This window comes from Mercenaria mercenaria, chromosome 1 (genome assembly GCF_021730395.1).
Source record: "Mercenaria mercenaria strain notata chromosome 1, MADL_Memer_1, whole genome shotgun sequence".
Lineage (NCBI taxonomy): Eukaryota > Metazoa > Mollusca > Bivalvia > Venerida > Veneridae > Mercenaria > Mercenaria mercenaria.
Window position 1 is genome coordinate 13,611,587 of NC_069361.1, and position 23,045 is coordinate 13,634,631.

Genomic DNA, 23,045 nt, shown 5'->3' on the forward strand with positions numbered 1-23,045 from the left:
CATTCTTTCTGTCTGTATGTTTTGCTTTGCATGTGGATGTGGATGTGTGGGTCTTAGTCCGTGCGTGCGTGAATGAGCCTAACCGAATTTATGTGTGCGTGTGTACGTGAGTTTTTATGTGAGTTAGTGTTGGTTGTGTTCGCGTCCATGCATGCACAGCTGTGGGTTACGGTTCGGGGAGGCTGCGTTCTTGGAACGAAACTTTTAGTGTTCATGTAATTTAAATATTATCCAAACTTTGTTTAGCACAGAGAAATTTCACATGACGTTGCACTGGTACGGAACAACATTTATGAGTGGAAAACAAATGTCAGAATATTCATCTTTAAAAACAAATGTAAATTATTTTTAGCAAGAGTACCAAAATATATGCCCCTTTCATGTTTAAATATATATGAATCTCCTAGAACGCCACTGCGTGTGACTGTGTTGTACGGATAAAATTTTCTTTTTTGGAATTGCTTAATAACAGTCCATTTATTGACATTTTTAACATTTATACGACATAATCATATATTTTTAACAACATATATCAAACAACATGTAAAGTATTACAAATGGTAGTTCATACTTTTCAAAGAAAAGGTGTATTCATATTCTTCTACTTAACATGTTTCTTATTTTTCTTTTTATGCCAGAAGAATATAATTAGTATATGTATATTGAAAAGTTCTTTAGAACGTATGTACATATATTTTTGTTTTCGAAAAACTTGGTATTAAAATATCGGTGAATAGGATGTTTAGTAGATAAAATTGGGATTTATTTCACCATTGTTTGAAATAATGTAATTTACAAAAATCAAATCAGGGTCAGTGCACGCTTTGAAAAACAGGCACTTCCCTTTATGTTTAATAAATCTGTTTCCCCAGATAAGTTGCTTACGAATTTTATAAAAAGTGTGTAGGGCTACTTCCTCTGTTTTTTCCATGTCTTTTTGTTTTAATTCTATCCAAAGTTCAATTAGGTTTTTATAAAACAATGGGATTTTAAACCTTAGTAAACCAATTAAAAATTTTAAATAAAAAAGGAAATTTGTTTTGCGTGTAACAACAAAATATCTGTCACTGTTGAACAAATTTTGAAAATATTGTGATTAGTATTCACTCGGTTACAAATACTGTGAGCATACGAATGTCTGCTATTTTATCTCGATTGACACAATTTACTATAAAATGTATAACAAAAGCAGTGAAACTCTGTATTAGTTTTATTAAAACACGGGTAAAAGTGTTGATATTTTTCATTAATTCAAGCGTCTCACACGCATTGCTTATTTCTGTGCATAGTGTTGTTCGACTACGTAAAATGATATTTGCAATAGGTCATTCTAATAAATCATTATAACACAAGCCGGTGCATTCATGCTTTCTTGGTTTCAGTTCAGTTCAAGTTAATGACGAAAAACAAATGTTTCAATACTCTTTTAATAATCTGTTATTATTACAGTTTTAGAAGATATATGAATTTAAAAATGTTTTCAAAAGCCTCTTAGTCTTATTGGCCGTTGTTTGATTATCCGGAAAAGTAGTTCATAAATACTCTACCTGTACAGACACCAACTCTATTAGGAGATGAAAATGTCTGCCATTGTACGAAAACTTTCTGATTTTTGTTCAGTACAGCAACAGTTTGTACTGAAGGACATTCGCAATAAGTATTATACTTTGTTCCATATGTAGACACTAACGCTGTAGAGTCAGCCATGATTGAGAAATGCATTTCATGCTTAACAGAGGTACAAATTTGTGCACTGAATGTGTAAGTTCCATTAGCTGGGACAATGAATATTCCAGTTGAGCTATTGTATGCTGCTCCCTTGTTCAGCAACACTGTTGTAAATACCATCGTCTGTCCAGCTACTTGAGTGGTGTCTGTCACGTAGTGAGCATTGAAAGCAACATCCTGCCCTATTAAGGATAATATTATAGACGATGCAATAAACAGTATATTTCAATACTCTGAATATTTATCGGTTGTTAGACATTTACTGTTTATTCTAAAGTTTGCAGAACCTGGTACATTACATTTTACAAATGTCTGTATTGCCAAAACAGATAACAATTTGTTTATATTCTTTCATAAAAGCAGTAACAAAATTTAAATGATTAAAGCTTGTTTGGTATGTATAGGTATTTATTATGTAATTTCAACGGTTACAAGCCTAATACAGCATCGTTCTACTAACCTGTTATTACAATTACATGACAGTATATGGCTTTACTTTGTTATTAGGCGAGTATTAGACAAAATTTGGAAGGTGAGTATTAGCAAGCCTTCTGATGTTTTCTCTTGAGACTACTAACTTAATAGTGCATGCTGCTGGACATGTTATTCTTTTATTATACATTTCCAACGTAAACAAGTTTTATATATAATAAATATAAAATATAATTAGCATATACCTTACTATAATTACACTTAACAACCTTTGAAACTCCAGACTTCGTCTTTTGTCGTAACATTGCCAGATATTGACAGGTAATAATGAAAATTAAAAAAGTCTATATGAACAAGCTCTCAAAGCCTACAATCACTTGTTGTCAATTTTCAATAAAGTAAGTCTGAGCATTAAAACGAAATAACAATTATTTGACGCCCTGGTGGTACCCATAATTCTCTATGGCTGCGAAGTCTGGGGTATTTACAATTTTCAGGACGTGGATAAGTTACATTATAAATTTTGTAAAAATATTTTAGGTGTTCGTCAGCAAACATCAAATGCTGCCGTTCTTGGAGAACTTGGTAGGTTTCCGCTTTCCCTTATTTGTAAAGAGAGGTCTCTAAATTATTGGTTGAATACTGTGAAAAATCAGAACTCATTGATGAACCAGGTTTATAATGAACAAGTTGTTTTGGGTTATGGCGCTAATAATAAGAACTGGTGTAATAATGTGAAAACGTCTCTTGATATTGCAGTATGAGATATCCCACCCTGCTTTATTTATGTGTCTATGACAATCACAATAGATTCTTATTTCATTTGTGGACATAAACATTTAATGGGCTTGAATTTATGCCTACAGTAACTATCATAACGCGTACAAACAGACGGTAGAAGCAATACATAAAGGAAAACTCTAACCATTATTTTCCTTCCTGGTCGTGAAAACGGATGACATTCATAATTCTTATGCCTATATCAGAACTGTTATTACTAAAATATGATACTGCTGTATCGTAACAATACATCTCCGTGCATTACATCCATATTTTGCATCACAAGTAACTCCATTTCGTCTAAAATCCAGGTATTACTAACTGATTTACATTGAACAGACAACTTCCGATCGGATATGATAAATGCTTATTTCTATTATACAAAACCGTTTCAATCACCCGAACTGGTCGGAAAATAAAAAGAAGAACTGTGATGTTTGCTTCGGGGTTTCTAAAGCCTTTCGCTATCCTAACTAAACCAGAATAATCAGGAGTCAACGGATCCGCAAAGACGTTTTACGGAACTATATTTGCATTTTACGGATCTTTGTCTTGTACGGCGTATGAATTGCTGAGTAACTGATCTGACGGCATCCAGCAATTGGCTAACGGGAGATGAGCTGCAGAATCATTGGCTAGCGGCAACACACATTCTTTCAAAGATTTCTACGCGGGAAACTATAAATTCTGGCCCGAACTGTTCATTACTAGCTTCCAATCCGTTAAACACGGAAAACAAACAAAGATAAAAACTAAGACACTGGACCCAGAAATCCGCTAAAACTGTAAGAAATCTAAGACACATAAACATTACTCAAAGTAGTTTACACTCAAGAACATTTTATTTTAACTTCTAACGGATTTTCAGTTAATACGTACAACCCTATATAGTTAACTTTGAATGTGTACTGTAGTTCATATATACTGTCCGTCAATTCCGTTGAGTCGTTTTGCTATGAAAATAAACATATCTTCAACTAGAAAGTATCGTTAATTCCGTTATATAAACGCCCAAAGAACTCCCAAGAACATTTTATTATAACTCCTAACGGATTTTCAGAAAATACATATAACCCTATATAGTAATCTTTGGATGTGTACTGTAGTTCATCCATACTGTCGGTCAATTCCGTTGAGTCGTTTTTGTTATAGAAATAAATATATCTTCAACTAGAAAGTGTCGTTAATTCCGTTATATAAACACCCAAAGTACTTTCTTTGACGTGCCTAACAACATGTTAGGATATAGTGATATTATGTTGAACTTTGATGCAAATATTAAATACTTTCCTTTGTTAAGCCAACGTTTACGAGATCAATATGTTCAGAATTGGAACGATATTTTAAGTAACCAGCCAAAGATGCAATACTATGTAAAGTTTAAAACAGATTTCAAATTTGAAAAATATCTCGATGTTTTACAAAGTGAAAAAGTTAGAACAGAATATTCTAGATTTAGGCTTAGTTCACATAGTCTTGAAACTGAAAGTGGTAGATTCCACGAAATTGACAGAGAGAACAGGATATGTAAAATTTGTACCAGAAATCAAGTTGAAAGTGAATACCATTTCTTACTTTGTTGTCCGTCATTTGCACATTTACGCCAAAACATTATCAAAAATAGTTCTTTGGCATCTGTTACCAAATTTACAAATGTTATGTCTAGTTCAAATGTTAGAACCATTAGAAATCTTGCGAAATATGTGTATAGTACAATGAAAATTAGGAAAGAAAAACTTACAGTTATTGCTGCTTCTTAAAAATGTGTAATAGTTATAATGTGTACTGTATTTGTTTGTTGTATTGTATGTATATATTTTCAACCTCTTGGCCATATTTATTTAATGTTTGTAAATGGCCAAAGGCATTGTATAAATGCTGATTTGCTAATAAACTGAAACTGAAACAATGAAAATTAAAAACAATTTTAACGCGTATCATACTGTAATAACACATATAAATGATAACAATCGAACGTAAATTTATTGAGCCGTATCAGTTACGATAAGGTAACACTAAAACCGAAGGTCACAATCAGTAAATTCCTAATGTATGATCACACGAAAATATTTATTAAATCGAGATATGTTCTCGAACTAACGAAAAAATATCCCATAATTACGAGAAAATGGTCTTTTCAAATTATAATTGATCTTGATCAGAGATTTTGGATCCAATAAGTCAAAGGTCAAGGGCACAGAGGAAACTGAACATTGAAACTAGTTCCCGCTCAATAGCCTCAGAACTATTTAACCTAGAACCTTCAAATTTCATAGGCTAATTGGCCTTGTTCAGTATATGACCACACTATGCGGATAATAGGTTAAAGGTCAAGGTCACAGATGCATGAAATTAGAAAACAAAGTCCACTCAATAATTTGAAAATGATTTGACTTACAACCTTCAAACCTCAACGGGTAAACCGGCTTGAAAGTGTTTTTGAGGTCAACTGGAGAAAGGTCCAGATCATTGGGGCCTAAACTTTGCAAGCGGTTGATCTAAACCCATCAGACCTTATAGAGCCACGTTGATGATCCCTATTGATTTTGAAATTGAAGGTCAATGTCACAGGGGTTTGAACTTTGTAAACAGTTTCTGCTTGAGACTCATTTGACCTGTAACCTTCAATCTTAATTTGGAAATTAGCCTTAGTCTGTTAATGACCTATATTGTTTCTGGGGAAAATAGGTCGAAGCTCATGGTCAAGGAATTGCCATAGATTTCTTTATGGAAATTAATACAATGTAACAAAGAACCTTAATAACCGTTGTGTTGTATGTTAGACAAGCACTTCTAAGAAACAGATTTCTTTTCGTAATGATGCGATAATTGTCTCGTAATAACAAGATCTTGTCGTGTAATAACCCGATATTTTCTGATAATTACATGATCCTTTCTCGTTATTTCTTTAATAGTATGATAATAGACTCAAAAACGATATTTATTATGTGATCGCAGTAATATTTGCAGTACACATAGAACGTGCGAAATTGATGTAATCCATATCAATTAATACTCATTTTATAAGCCGGTCTGTATTGTTATTGTGCGTGCATCTATCCATCCGCCATATTTCGAGTATTAACTTTAAACTTTGCATGTAGGTAGGTAACAATGGAACGACGTGCAGAGCGCATGAACTTGGTCAGTAGGCCAAACGTCAAGGTCACAAATTGAGCTCAAAAATAAAAAAAGACCGTCGTATTTTTTGTCTGGGTACAACTTGATAACCACTAAATGCATTGCATTTAGGTAGGTGGCGATGAAACGTTGTGCAGCAACAAACCAGATCGGTAGGTCAAAGGTGAAGGTCACGAATTGAACTAAAAGTAAAATCTAATATTGCATTTCCGGAACAAAACTTAATAGCAATTTAAGGTATTGACTTAAAACTTGGTATATAGGTATGTGGTGCAGATTCTGCCCGCTTAGCTCAATAGGAAGAGAACAGAACAGAACAGAATTTTATTTCTAGGATTTGAAAATACAAGTTCCTCATCCGTCACATGTATGAAAAAGAGTAAAGGAGAGAGGACTTTCGGATGTAGTGGACGTACCTGGACTTTAGATTTCTTAATAAGATAATTAAACACTTGAAGTAATTGAAGATAGGGAAAATTACAGAACTTTACTCGGATTTCTCTTTTGGACATGTTTGGAAACTCTTTTGAACTTTAGAACTTCTTTATTTCGGACATCGGAAATCTTTTTGTTTAAGCCGATCTTTAAACATGGCTGGTGTTTGTCGAGGAAATGATAACACCAGCTCGAGCACGCATGGTGCCATAGTTTTCGACAAAGGCATACGTATAAGCCTCGCAACATTCGGTCAGCATCATGTAGTTTAGCGGCTTTACTTACCAACAGATACAGTGCTGAAAACTGCATACCAACAGATAATAAAACCAACTCGAGCACACATGGTGCCATAGTTTCGGCGGACATAGACACACGTTTAAACCTCGCAACATTCGGTCAGCATCATGTAGTTAAGCGGCATTACAAACCGACAGACACGGTGCTGAAAACTGCATACCAACTGACACGGTGATGAAAACTGCAGGATGGAAACCAGAAAGCACTTTCAGAAAATATTACAATCGACCGTAAAAAGTAATTCAAATTTTAGTATATCAGTGTTAAATGCGGGTGTTTGAGACTCAAAAGATAGGTATTTAACAGTTACAAAAATAAAGTATTAAATAACAAATAGTGTTGAAATTATAATTTGTTTAAGACTTGTTATCACTTTATTGTGTATGAAACTTATGTTTTTGGAAGGTACTGTCAGGCGTTCACAAAAATGTGTGATTACAACTATATGCAATAATATCATAATTAATGATGATTTAAAATTGGATATAAATAAAATATAGCAGTTTACGATACTGTTCCTTATATATATGAATTGTTGTCAGTGTTTACATGGACTCTAAGAATCTCATATTATTCCGACTGGCCACTTAGCATAATAGAATTGAAAGATTAAACGAGACTTACCTGTTGTAGTTTAATAAAAATTATGCCATGCTAAATGGTTAGGAATTATATGCCCACCCTGTCCGACTGTTAGGGTTTTTTTTCCATGTAAACACTATCTAACGTCTGAGGCTTATCAGCATCCGTGGTCACGTGGTCATCTCATATAATTCCTAGCCACTTAGCATAATAGAATTTTGATTAAACTTCAGCAGATAAATCTAGTTTAATTTTTCAATTTTACTCAACCAAACGAACAAATGTGTTTCATTTTTAAGTTAAAATGAGTATGCAGTAACACTATTATTAGCTTAACATCGAGACATATGTACTACTTCTCTAGCGGATTAATACCACGCTCCTTAATTAGCGAAATATCTCCTGCAAAGCTGATAACTTACTAATAAGCACTTGCGGAAAATTAACAAATGTCCGATCAAGGGAGTATGTTGAGAAGGGGAAGATCAGCAGCACAATTGTTTACTTGCTACTTAACATCACGTTGCACTAATATTGTGACTTTCTATTTGAGGATTTCATTATTGTTACAGCTCAATAAAATTAAGTCCTATTGTCATTGTTGTTATGTTTATTTACATAATATGATCATTAAATGGTATGTCCAGTTTACATAGAAGTGTGTCAGTATGACGAGATAACAATCAAAACCCGAGTGTGGAGTTAGAAAAATTGTTTAATACAGTAAAAAATGTTCCTCACGCGCAATATTCATAACGGCTTGTTTAAATCTTATTACATTACATTTTTCTTTAAAAAACAAGCGAAAACTGTTGAACAAGTTAAACTCTGATATATTGAGTACTTTACCACATTTGTGTTTGTTGCAAAGTTCAACCTGAAACGAGTCCCCGTCGCAGGACTGTCCCAGCCTTGATGGTCTAGGATTTGTACAGGTCCTTGAATGAGAATGTAGTCCGCCACCACAGGATGCACTGCAACTTGTCCAGCTTCCCCAGGCAGTCCATCCACCATCTTTTATATATTAGACAACATCGTATTATTTTGTACCATACAGTGAGCATATATATACTTTTTAAATTTACAAAACATTTAGCATAATGTGTTGTCAATAATATTGAATTTCGATAAAATCGAATATTGATATATTTTTTTTAGGAATTTGATTTATTTTAGCGCTTTAATCTACTTTTAAACATTTCAAAAAATACTTTGAATGTATTTAACTCGCCGGAAAAAAATATAGGAAAGGAATGTAGATAAGTCATGTTATCAGATATTAAGTAAATTTCTTCTTCGTTATAGCAGGACAGCACAGTTGTATGTTTTTGTAATGATTTTTGTCCCTACCACGGAGATTAGCTCAACGTTAATGTGTATTCTTGTGAATTTTGAAAACTGCTTCGTGTGTTAGGTCGTAAATTATTTTAGCATTGTGTGATGTTTGTTACATTTGACATACAGTTGTAATAATATGTAAAATGTCAAAACTGCATAATGAGTAAACTGAAAAATACTCATAAAATAGGAACTATTGCGTTAAAAGATTTCAATATAAACTTTACCGCAGCTCACCTGTGTGGATGTTATATTTGTGTGATTTCAATGTGATCCTTTTTGAAATCAACGACTATATATTCATACTTTTAAGTACTATATTTCAAACACAGTTTGTATTTGAGTGTTATTTTGCGAAAGCGTGGTTTTTATATTCTTAACACATAAAAGCCTTAACCACACACTTTTATATGAAATTGAGTTTGACCGACTGTCCAAGATGCGAGTATTTGGTCTTGAACATCAACAATATAAGAGGAAAAACGAAGCTGATAACTACATACGCTTTAAATTTGAAGGAAATAAATCTCAGTATGTTTCATACAGGTATTACGCGATTTCACATAGAACAATGAGCGTAATCGAAAGAGTAGTAAAACATATCAAGATCTGTATTTTCTTGTTACTGTACTCCTGGAATATGGTAGGAAAACTACAGGAAAATATTGAAACATAATTATGTAGCGGACACTTCACTAAACCCCGAATTATTCATAGAGAACTAGCAGACCAGCGAAAAAAACTTCGGAATCAGATAAAGTTTGTTTTCAGAAACTAGTCGCGCCAGATAGCTAATGTTGGTTTAAAAGTATCCCCGTACTTTGACTTTGTTGTTTATATTTTAGGTCAATTCAATATTCCGTTTAATCCGGTGCTAGGGGCTAGGGGCATGACATGAAGGTGTTGCAAATTACCTCTAATAAGCAGACTCAGTCAAATGGAGCCGGCTATTAGTTTTCTTATGCTGCCAAATGATCATCATACATATCTTATTCTGCATAATTCAGTTCCACTAAAGCTTGTGAAAGAGGGCGTGGGGGTGCTGCACATTTCATCACCTCTCACGAACAATCGAATCTGCTATCATTTTACTTGGTTGCATTCTGTGCGTCCAAATTCTCTTCTTACTCATTTCGATAATTTGATCACCTATTAACATACCTCAAAAAGTGATAAATATTCAATCATAAAACGTCTATATTCAACAATTAAACGTTTATTTGGATGAAAAATGAATAATGTCTACTTTCACATATTTCCTCATCATATCGTGCGAATGAAAACAATGTCATGAAGTTTCAAAATAGTAAAGTAAATAATAATAGGATATGATGTCATGAAATCGGAAAAAAAATTGGTGAATAAAAACATTTCAGTTTTGCCAATTCATTTACTCGTATGATAATTTGTGTTAAGCTCAACAATGTGTTGTGGTGGATTGTTCTAGGGGTTCTACACTTACTTGCACATGGTCCAGGCATGCAGATCCTGTCATCCAGTGGTACCCCAAAGCAGTGGTCGCCGAACCGTGAAGGAAATGGGTTAAAGCAGTTTCGTTGCCTTCTCTGAATACCAATGGCGCATGTGACAGAGCATGCTTCCCAATCTGACCACTCAGTCCAGCCACCATGTACTATAGTTATATGTATATAACATGAGACAGAGCATGCTTCCCATTCCGAACATTTTGTCCAGACATAATGTACTATAGTTATATGTATATAACATGTGACAGAGCATGCTTCCCATTCCGAACATTTAGTCCAGACATAATGTACTATAGTTATATGTATATAACATGCGACAGAGCATGCTTCCCATTCCGAACATTTAGTGCAGACATAATGTACTATAGTTATATATATATATAACATGTGACAGACTATGCTTCCCATTCCGAACATTTAGTCCAGACACAATGTACTATAGTTATATGTATATAACATGTGACAGAGCATGCTTCCCAATCTGACCACTTAGTCCAGCCACCATGTACTATAGTTATATGTATATAACATGTGACAGAGTATGCTTCCCATTCCGAACATTTAGTGCAGACATAATTTACTATAGTTATATGTATATAGCATGTGACAGAGCATGCTTCCCATTCCGAACATTTAGTCCAGACACAATGTACTATAGTTATATATATATAACATGTGACAGACCATGCTTCCCATTCCGAACATTTAGTGCAGACACAATGTACTATAGTTATATGTATATAACATGTGACAGAGCATGCTTCCCATTCCGAACATTTAGTCCAGACATAATGTACTATAGTTATATGTATATAACATGTGACAGACCATGTTTCCCATTCAGAACATTTAGTGCAGACACAGTGTACTATAGCTATATATATATAACATGTGGCAGACTATCCTTCCCATTCCGAACATTTAGTGCAGACACAATGAACACAATGTACTATAGTTATATGTATATAACATGTGACAGACTATGCTTCCCATTCCGAACATTTAGTCCAGACACAGTGTACTATAGTTATATGTATATAACATGTGACAGACCATGCTTCCCATTCCGAACATTTAGTGCAGACACAATGTACTATAGTTATATGTATATAACATGTGACAGACCATGCTTCCCATTCCGAACATTTAGTGCAGACATAATGTACTATAGTTATATCTATATAACATGTGACAGACTATGCTTCCCCATTCCGAACATTTAATCCAGACACAATGTACTATAGTTATATGTATATAACATGTGACAGACCATGCTTCCCATTCCAGACACAATATATATATATATATATATATATATATATATATATATATATATAACATGTGACATGTGACAGACTATGCTTCCCATTCCGACCACTCAATTCAGCCACCATAAACTATACAGAGTTATTATAGGTGGCAATATATATGTTGTGTTGTTTACAATACTAAAAAGAGTCTGTCGTTCGTTACTAGGAAGAATTACTGGAAGTTATTCAAAACGCTTGACATTTTATGTTATTATCTGACTCAGTAGAATGTCGTCACTAAGGCCACACCAAATTGATGTCTTGTTCTTCGGATTTTTTACAAAAATATTTGGGGCGAGCGAGCGAAAAAAAAATTAATTTTTTTTTCTTTTCATATCATCACTTATTGATGCGAGCGAAGAGCGATGAAATAAAAAAAAAGTTATTATCGCCCGTGTCATGTTTAACACCAAATAAAGTGCATTTCCATCTATATTGTATGACAAGTCGAAACAATATAAATTTTGGTTCAGCAAAAACGTGTACAAAATGACCATATTGGCTGATGTTCAAACTACAGTTTCGGAGAAAAGACTCTTCACTGAAATGGGACTTGGACGTAGTAAGTTAGGAGTCCGAAAATTCATTTATTACTGGATATTCTATTGTGTTCCTCAGTGTAAAAGGCAAATGTGGCAATTAATGGCTGAATGTTTGTCCCATACATACTTTCAATGGGCTTCTTTATTAGTATACCTAAGTGGACATGAGAATATTGCCAGGAGTTTCATGTTTGATAATTATCTTTTGAGTTAGGGTACCTGGTTAGAACCTTATTCAAACTAATTTGACTTGATCCTCAGAATATCTCCACTCGGTTAGGTTGCCCGACAGAAATATAAAACAATCATTAATGTGACCGTCAAATTATTTGGACTAGTTTGAATTTTTTATCACGTGTTTGCATTTGCAGGGGACATCAATCATTATACATTGAAAATGCAGTTTGTTTTAAACATAATTACTAACAATTGTGATATTACTTATTTTTTTCTTCACTGATACTTCAAAGGAAAAGACTCTCAATACTTCAAAGAAAATAATATTTTTTACAAGCTGATACTCACTTTTGCTCTTCCATTTCGCCATTTCTTTGGTGTCTTTCCTTTTTATTAATTGTGGTATTTTTCTGGCAGTCCCACATGAATTTGATCGTTGTCCAATTATAATATACAGACAACAAATCTCGTACATGTGATACGCCAGAGTTTTCAACATCTGGACAGCGTTGTTAGTGAACGTAGTTTTACGTGATTATTCCCAATGTTCAGCTTTAGCTGCTGTAATTTCTACTCAGCTCCAATCCATTTACAATACTTGTTATCACTACCAACATATTCCAAAGATTATTGTCTGTTAACTTTTTTCTAATTTAATTTTACACAATTTCATTCATGCAGGCTGCAATTTTTCATGCGTCTGCTCACTTTGATGAAACAAAACCACTACCATACAGTTAAACTTGTATATTGACAGTAGCAAATATGGACGTTCGGCGGGTAAAATGAAAATAAAAATACTGAAAATGACTTTTATTTTTATTTCGTTTTGTCAAAAAATAGGGTCTGCGCTCCCGTAAAATAGAAAATAAAAAAAATGCTGGCCTAAATTACAAGCTAGGTGCGTTTAAACTTCGGAATTTCCACTTTTTTTTTTCGTTCCTACTGATTTCGACCCAGCGCAAAAAATACGCCAGGTGCGGGCGGTCAAAAAAAAGTTAAATTTTTTTTTTCATTTCCCGTCAAATTGGTGCGGGAAATCCGACGAACAGGCAATCAATTTGGTGTGGCCTAAAGAATTTTTGCCAAAATGATTCAGTAAACTTTTTACTGTTCTTTTTCATTCAATAAAATGCTAAAAAGAAGTACAAAATATGTAGGCATTTTTGCTAGTCATATTTATTATTTCAAAGAAGTAATGAAATGAATAGTTTTTGACAAACTCTTAACACATTTTTCGTATACTACATTGTAGTATGTTACCAAACTTTCATTTGGTCATCTACAGAAGAATCGAAAGTTTCTCCTTGGAGATGATAAACAGCTAACTTTGCAAATATGTTAAAAAAATTTAAGAGTTAGCGTACCTTGTAAGATGAATAATTCAATACATTTCACAAATCACAAAAGAAAGTTAAGTTTTACCTAACGAGCGAGGTACCAATAATAAGCATAACAGATGAGTAGATTCTACTAGAAAAATGGTTCAAGATCAGTTAAATGTCGGATAGGGAACGACACCGATTCATACTGATTTTCACTCGTTTGTAAAGTCTGGAAATGTATTGTGACTATTCAACAATTAGTCAAATTCGTTAAATGAATACATTTATATAATTGCATGGTATGGTGTTGGGAATTTTTGTATATCACCAACAAAAAAAGTCAAATTCGTTAAATGAATACATTTATATACATAATTGCATGGTATGGTGTCGGGAATTTTTATATATCACCAACAATATACTATTCAAAGTGAACACTGGATAGAACATTTTAATGTCGTGCGGGGGGTGTAGAATGTGTTTTTATTTTATTTTCAAGCCCTTCAGAGTCCTTTTAATATCTGTGTATAACAGAGCTCCACTTAAACTGATGATGGAGGGGTGTGAAAGGAAATGTGTCTCTATTTCTATCTTGGCTGATGGAAAATGAATTTGTTCTAAAGCTATGTGCAGTTTTGAAGATGTCTTATACTACACTAGTCGCCATATGGCCTATAATTGTGTCGGTGCGACGTTAAACACAAAAAAATACAAAAAATATATACTACACTATCTGTTAAATAAAACTGTAAAACGAGAACATTTATTGAAATATTTTTTTTTTTAGATAATTCCATAGTGATATAAAGAAAGGTATTTATAAACATTACTGAAAGCCAATAAACAATACATTTTGATAGAGATTTCTGACTCTGTAATGTAACTCATGTAATTGGCCACCTTTTGATCCTTGAAACAATATGTATACATATATTTAAAATGAAATATGATTAAGATCTTTTAACGGTACATGCTGCATGTTAAAACCAAGTAACGGCGACGCTATCTAATTACTAATTACGTTTGCTTTTCAATATTGTTAGAAATTGCTTACCGGGACATGGCTGCTTAGTGCAAGGTTTTGTATCAGTCCCATTTCCAACACAATCGATACCTTGGTTAGCAGGTGCAGGGTTAGTGCAAGTCATAATTCTTGTTTGGGAACCTGTTTCACAAGTTACGTCACACTCTGACCATTGCGACCATTCCGCCCAGTTACCATCCACTGGGTAATTATATCAATATTTAGTCAAACAGGTCGTATAGTGCAAAAAATATGTTATTATTACATAGCAATTTGAAGGTCTTCTAAAAGGCAAAACTGAAAAGTATGAATCTAAGCCGATGTACTGGTGGCCTGGGATTTTTATGAGGAAACATTCTGACTCTGGATTTGATGTGTCTACTTTGTTTTGTTTCCCAGTGTTGCCAGTTTTCCAACCCGACTGCATTTGAGTACAACCTCGCCATTCAAAGTCATAGGCGCAAGGGGACCATACTCTCTCCCCGCCCCGCTCCCCACCCACTAAAAAGAATCTAGGTAGTGTGGGGGAGTTTGGGCTTAATATAGGCCTACGCATTTGCCCTACAGTTATCGTTTATAATATATGGTTCTTGGGTTCAGCTAGCTTAGTTGGGACCAGCACCCAATTATTCATAGCAGGTTTACCCTTCTAAGCTTTGAAGACATCATATTGGCCTTAACAGCAAAGCGTGTACATTTATGGTAAGTGAAAACACCCGGCACGTAGAGTCTTAACTTCGGTCAAAACGTATTATAGTGTCTTTATATGTTGATCCATTCCAGGTACTCAAACTTGGTTTCAGACTGTAGCAAGGACCTTAACATACACAACTGTATACAGTAATGGTATATGCTTAAGTCATAGGGGCTCAATTCAAGTCGAGAACATTCGAGATATGGTCAAAATAGTGAAGTATTCTAAACAATGCATTATGTCAAAAAGCGTTATGCATATTGCTGTTTTGCAAAGTTCTTTGTGCTTACTTGTATGTGCCAAATTGTAATCGTTTGAAATTGAATTTATTCTACAGTCAAGGATGCTGATGATATAATGTGAAGCGAAATGCAACATAGAATAAATCACTCGAAAATATTCAATATATATTTACTCACCAAGTAGAAAAGGACAAGAATTACACATTTAAACAGACAATATGCAGTCAAACATTAACTTACCTAACATTAGCTTACATGAAAAACAACACAAAGGCACATGAAAGTTAACATTCTTTTAATATGAATATAATAAGCCATGAAACAATTGTAATAAATCAGTATGCATGCATTGACGAATATCCCCACCACACATTTGAGATATGAACTTATACAAACTTCAGTTTGTATGTGACATTATTGTTACATGCTATATATTTCTTTACAAGGTGGCAAACAGCAATATCCCCAATTGTCGCTTTTATAGTTAAATCGGGGATAGGATATGTGGTCTCTTGAGTGTTGATAAGACGTTTTCTCCATATTCTGACTCACTATCCCCTTTAAAGTCCTATTGAACCAGATTCAACTTGCCTTTTATCATTAAGACGAATGACCTTGTATCGAATTATGCCAAATGGTAATAAGGCCAACATTCTGACTATGTTGCATTTAGATTGACAGACACCACACGGGCTGTCATAGGTGATCGGGTAAACTAAGAAATATTTACTTCACCCCCATTCCTTTTACATGCCCTACTCATAATTTTTATATTGCTGTCTTATAATAAAAATATATCGTTGTTGTGTATTTGGAACACCCCGTCTGCTTTATCTTTCCAGTAGAGTTTCAGTTGTTTGGTAGTGTGCACTGCGATATGTGTTTCTGGCTGTGTTTTCTGTGTTCATTAATGGAATTATTTTTTTTATTTTTGGAATTTAAAACATTTTAATAACATAGTCAAGAAAGTGTGCATGATTCACTTTGCAGTTTATATATAGCAACCTAATATCATTTAGAAAGATTCCTCCATAATATATTATGTTGTTAGACTACGGGGGTACTGCTAAAATAGACCTGAGGAAGGGACAGTAACTTATAACAAAAAATTATGCTCATACATACCCAGCGTACACAAACCACAGAACTTTGGACAGATATTCTTCGAGTGGGCAATATCTTGACATATTTTGAAAATAGTGTTCATGTAGGCACAATCAACTTTCACATCATCGATGCAGGTTGTTGCTAAAAGATGCAACAAATGAAAAATAAATAACTTAAATGTAAAGCAAAATTCCTTTCTCTTTAAGCTGTTTGGCCGCGCATCGGAGCCCACTATTACAGAACTGAAAATAAACTATGACGTAAGTAGTATATCATGCACTTTATAATATAATTACATGTTTCCTATTTGTTTTGACTTTATAATCATTAAATTGTGTGCGTGCGTGTGCGTGTGTATGCGCGTGTGTTATTCTTGGGTATTAAATGCCGCCACAACTGAATTAGAAGTATTCATAAGGACAGTAAGCTAGGCAATCCAGCGGCCTAGCGTTACACAGTATACTAGATGGAAATCGACCGCGGAAATGGAGGAACAATAAGCGTTTGTAAAAATGTGGTAACAGACACTCTAGCTCCGGTCATACAGAGGCATAATATTTCATATTGCGAAAATGGCATAGATCTTTGCCTAAAATGATTGCGTTTTATGCTACAGCACATTTTAAATGTACTTTTTCTCAAGCTTGTTGGTTTAAATGATGGTAAAATTAGAATACATGGACGTTCTAGAATATATTCAAATTATGTAACTGTAAATGTACGTACGTTTGTGATGAAAGCACAACTGGTTATTACATCTATCAGTGCTACAACATTCATGGCACTGAGTCGAGCGTTCACTTATATCCCGACCGACAAGCCCAGCGGCTCCATTTGACAAGCCTCCACATTGCTTTGACACAATAATATATCACAAATCAAAACGAAAATTATAGTGGGTTTGTATATAATTATCTAAGCACTTAAAGCAATATATCAGTCATTCAGCAAACTTCAACATTGCTGTTTACATGTACATGTTAACAAAATGGAATTGAAAAGGGTAAATATACGCATATATTATGAACATTTATTATTCAAAAACATAACACAATTTATTACATGTTTTTCAATGAATTATTGATATAATAAGAGTGGAATACGTTTAGTAATTTCGTAGTTTTTGCGAACCAAATGATAAAATGTTGGTTAAAACCATTCAAAGGCGAAAATGTGTTTGTTTTCTGTCCAAGATCATACTTTCTTTCACTCGTGAACACCAGATCTTTTAGTTTACAAATGCAATTCATTATATTTACATAAACAATTAAAAAAGGATTTATTTGATCGATTGGTTGGATTGGTTTGAACACCGCTGCGACAAAAAAGTAATTTCAATTAAAAATGCAACGAAATAAAATAATGATTGAAATTATAAAGGCCTTGTATTAAATGTTTGATTTTCGGGCTAATTAAGCTTCCCGTTAGACCTTTTACTTTGTTGCATTTATACCTGTTTACTCACACCGCTTTACTAAGTTTGACAAGAGAAATATGGATTTTGTTCTACAGAAAATTTCTTGTATTTATAACCTGACTCAGAATAGGAATCACGTCAAAAAAGACGTGGTAATGTATACACTTATCACTTTTATCTCCTGTTATTAGATAAAGATAATTTGGTCCAATATTTTCTTTCTTATTAAATGGTACAGTACCTGATTCTCAACGCATCCTAATGTAAATTGTGTAGTTTGACCGGATGTGGTGGAGTTTGTAAAGCATGCCTGTAAATAAATCGATGTCTAAGATTATTTGTAATTTCCATACAAATAATCTGTATAAGTATTATGTTAGTAAAACTAATCGTGTATTATATAGAGAATATTAGGTTACTGTCTGATAAATTTAAATTTATTAGGCGAGTAGAAGAAAATATATTAGGCGAGGCTGTGCCGAGCCTTATATTTTTTCGTAGACGAGCCTAATAAATTAAAATTTTTCAGACAGTAATCTAATATTCTATTTATCCTACCTGTTCAGAAAATAGGGAAAAGTCGTTGGAAAGAGCAACAGCGTGCAGACTTGACGTCATATACGACGTTTGCAAGTGCAATTCTATTTGTGGATAAAATTGAGAAATTGCAATAACTTTTTTGTTTCCGGATAAAAACCTTTGATATTACCACTTATTTTCTTAGTTAGAACATTTCCAATACAATGATAACGGTTTCTATGAAAAATTCGGAAAAATGTTTTTTCAAAATTTCCGGCTGAAGTGCTGTAAAAGTGAAAAATAGCAATAACATTTTTGTTTCTGGATATAAACCTATAATTTGACCACTCATTTTCTAAGTTCAAGCATTTCCAATACAATGGTGACGCTTTCAATGCAAAATTTTGATAACATATGTGATTTCAAAAATTCCCGCAAAAGTGATATCTTGACACTGACTAGATAAAGCAAAGTTTATTAGGCAGGCCGATTTTAAGCTATATCTTGTATGAGGGTAGGATAAAAAATGATATGTAGCTAATCTCAACTACCATTCTTTTACCAGAAACATACGTTGACTCAGGGCTGAGACAAGGAATTGGTTTAACAATTTGGATATCATTTTTTTGGATATGCATCTATATGTGATAATATCATTCATATACAAATACGTATATTACTTGTACATTTTGACATTTTTGCGACGAGGGATATCGAAACATGATTTTAATGATGATGATGTTTATAAATTTTATAAGTCACAGAGCCCTCAAATTGGTCAATCTGCAAACATGTTGCATGTAAGCGGGTGTGATTTTTGAATGCGGCTATTCCTGTCGGACTTCTGTCCTCGTTTCTATTTACTATGCTTTACAGCGTTAGAGCAGTTTTCACATATATTGGATTGGCATGAATGCTGTCTTTGATTTTCATTTTGTTAATATTGTTATTCCAGGTGTGCAAGATAATGACTTTGAGAACAGACTGACGTTTCAAAGACGCATAACAACACTGAATTCCGGTTTAGATTATTAGTTGTAGTGTACCATTACATATCTTTCGTAAAATATTTCATTACTATACAATAAGGTACAACGGGTATCTGATTACATTTGTCATTAATCCAGTTTTACGTAGGAAATCCCCACCAATGTGGGTTCGAGCCTCACTCGGGGCGTTGAATTCTTCATGTAAGGAAGCCATCTATCTGGCTTACGGAAGGTCGGTGGTTCTACCAAAGTGCTCGCCCGTGATGAAAGAATGCACGGAGGGCCATCTCCACTACACACACACCTTCCTCCGCCCCTGTCAACTGTTTGCCAATATTTTTAACAGTATAGCACGTACTGAGCATAGGGAACGGTCATAAAACGAGTTTTGTTACAGTTTCAGCATGTTTTAAAATGCATTTTTTACCATCAGTGCTCGTTTTAAGGAAAGATCGGCATCTGTAAAATTGACGCTAGGAAACAATAGTCGATTTAACTTTTAACCCTTACCCTGCTAAATTTCTATAATGAACTTGTCCATCTTTCAATTTGGACAGTACCATTACTTGTTAAAAGGGGTGCTTACCAAAAAGATACTGACTGAATGGCGAACAGTGCAGATCATGATCAGACTGCACGGATGTGCAGTTTGATCATGATCTACACTGGTCGCAAAGGCAGAAACAGTCGTGTCCAGCATGATAAGGGTCAAATTAGCACCTACCTATGAATACCTTGTATCAATCGACGGGTCTGTAACTATTCTGTCAAATGACACCTGTCCCGGCAAATGACATTCGGGTTCCGGCGAGACATTGATAACTATCATAAATCGATCAATTTTACTTGTATGGAACACTTCTCTGCGAATAGATCCCTGCTCTGTACTGTGCAAATCGAAATCGGGTACCAAAATTGGACTTTTATCATAGGAAGTGATGATACAGTTTACTGTGCATATCGAAATCGGGTAATGTAAATGTAATAAAAATTGGACTTTTATCATAGGAAATGATGATACAGTTTAAATTAATCGTAAGCGTATTAATTTTGGTACCCGGTTTATGACACGCACGATATATGGGGGGAGGGCCAGCACAAGCAAGTGTTCCCAGTACCAATTTCACAGAATTGTATTTTTTAAAACATGCTAACTGATAGTAGCTTTCGCACGCCTTGACTGTTTGGTGTTAAGTAATAAGGTCAAATGACACATTTCCAGTCTGAACGGTGTAGGAAGACCGTAAAGGAACCTCTGGGCATTATGTCAAACATAAAAGGCACGTGGGTAAAGCCATCGAATATAGGGGGAAAGTTGGACCATTAGGCTTTTCTGATATTATCAGACATTTTTTAACATCATGAAATACCTGACCACTGCTACATTGTGAAATATTGAGACAAGTTTCAAGATCAGAAACACCAGAACAAGAAAAACACTCAAGGGAATCTGTAAAGAGATGAATAGGTACTGCGTTTTTGTTTTAAAGGTGCATTTCAACAACTTCATACAAAAGCATTTTTTGAAAATATCTATCACCCTTGTAATGGATTTATACGAAAATATATCGAGTGTGAATCGAAATACATAAAATGGTCGAAAACAATATCGAAAGGTCTAAAACATGTACAATGTACAAATAGATATGCTCTCTAGCATGTCATTCCAAATGCACCATTTAATTCTTATCAATTACAACATTAAATACAATGCAATTTATTGATATTCGTTATATCAGTTTTATATAACCGAACGAATTTCATTTCAAAAGACTGGTTTTCACGTGAGGTAATAAAGACATATATTTCATGAATAACAATCATGCGTGCGTGCTATCATTTTAATCCTACATGGCATTTGGAACTGTAGTCATAAGTACATCGTTCCACTTTTTACAAATGTTGTATCTTTAAAATGGAATGTAAAATCGGTGTGTTTTTATCAGGTCGGAGATATGGTCTCACAAAAAGATAATTGTAACGTTTCGGAATTTGTCTCAAATGACGATAAATTTAACAAGTGGTTCGTTTTATTAATTTTGTCACAGAATGAATAGCGTTAGCCTAAAATAAAATATTTTTAAAGAATTACGTTATTCAGTTACAGAAGATAAGTGATTTTGTGCAGTTTAAATGTATATTAGTTTTCACTAATATATGAGATAAATCATACATTTGGATTGCATATGTTATCTCCAAAACAATTTGTACGGGGAAGATTAAAACAGAGCAATGAGTTAAAGGCAACGTCTGTTAGACATTTTCCACAGTATAAAAATATAGGCTAACAAGAACCAAATGAAGATAATGGATATTGAACAAAACAAACATGTGCAAATAGTCCTATGAAAGAGTTTGCAATTTCACTTGGTAAACATATTCAATGATTTATATATTCAATAATAAAACACACCAATGCTCCTTGTAACCACAAGTATCACAACAGCCAAACATAAAAATCCTGAAATCATAATTTATCATTAATCTCAATTTCACTAAAAAAAACTGTAGGCGCGAGACTGTACAATTTACTTTTCGAGTTTTCCTTTTTTACATAATTACAGATTATATGCAAATATCATAACAGGAAAAAGTTCTAAGTAGTTTGTGCATTGTCTTTCAATTTAGTGTAATTAAACTAGCCTCAAACTAAAACAATCAAATTAAGGCAAAGTTAGCATATCTTACCTCGAAACATATTTAGAGCTGACAACTAGTGGTAAACATCTCCAAGTTATCTAAAAATGACGCCGTGGTTTCTCTAAGCGTGCTTGTTATATACCGTCATGTACGTAACTTGTGCTCCCAGCACTGATAAGAATAGACTGGAATATAGCTCAATTTAATGTCAGCAGGTTATTACAACAGATAGAGGACATTTCAAAATAGTATATGATATATATATTTATTTACATTTTTTACATATCAAATGCCAGTTTGCATGAGTATATGTTCATACGTTTGAACAAGTTGTTTAGATAATACCAGAGATATAATGACCCTTTTATCATATACCTGGTTAACTGGTTCTTATGATATTTGCAGAATTTCTTGTCATCGACATTGTATTACGCAGTAAATCAGCCAATATAAAGCTATAAAGAAGAATTTCATAGGATGATTTACTGTGGTCAGTTAAAGAGCCCTATTGTTTTGGAGGTCAGTAGATCAAAGGTTAAGGTCACGGTGTTCGTGAGACCGAAAATGGTTTCGAATCGATAACTAAAGAACGCTTTGGCTTATAATCTTCGCTTTGATAGAATGACTGCCTGGGATGTGTAAAAAAAACTCCTATTGTTTTTGGAGTCAGTATGTCAAAGATCAAGTGACCTTGAGACTAAAACGGTTGCCGAACACGTTGGTCTACAGTCGTCAAGCTTCATAAGAAGATTGCGTATGGTCAGCAAATGTACCCTATTGTTTTTTGTATCGATTGGTCAAAGGTGAATACGGTTTCCGATTGATAACTGAAAAAG

General features: G+C 33.9%; 1 protein-coding gene across 1 annotated transcript; it reads right to left on the minus strand.

Annotated features, from left to right (window-relative positions):
- Nucleotides 1-1,411: 1,411 nt before the first annotated feature.
- Nucleotides 1,412-22,346, minus strand: LOC123544932 (hemicentin-1-like). Its single transcript, XM_053540212.1, has 10 exons — nucleotides 22,258-22,346; nucleotides 21,983-22,030; nucleotides 20,940-21,019; nucleotides 18,303-18,371; nucleotides 17,371-17,497; nucleotides 16,663-16,785; nucleotides 14,632-14,802; nucleotides 10,199-10,369; nucleotides 8,248-8,412; nucleotides 1,412-1,910 (listed from the first exon to the last, which is right to left on the minus strand). The coding sequence occupies exons 1-10, from the start codon at nucleotides 22,265-22,267 to the stop codon at nucleotides 1,516-1,518; spliced, it is 1,359 nt and encodes a 452-aa protein (XP_053396187.1). The 5' UTR covers nucleotides 22,268-22,346; the 3' UTR covers nucleotides 1,412-1,515.
- Nucleotides 22,347-23,045: the final 699 nt, after the last annotated feature.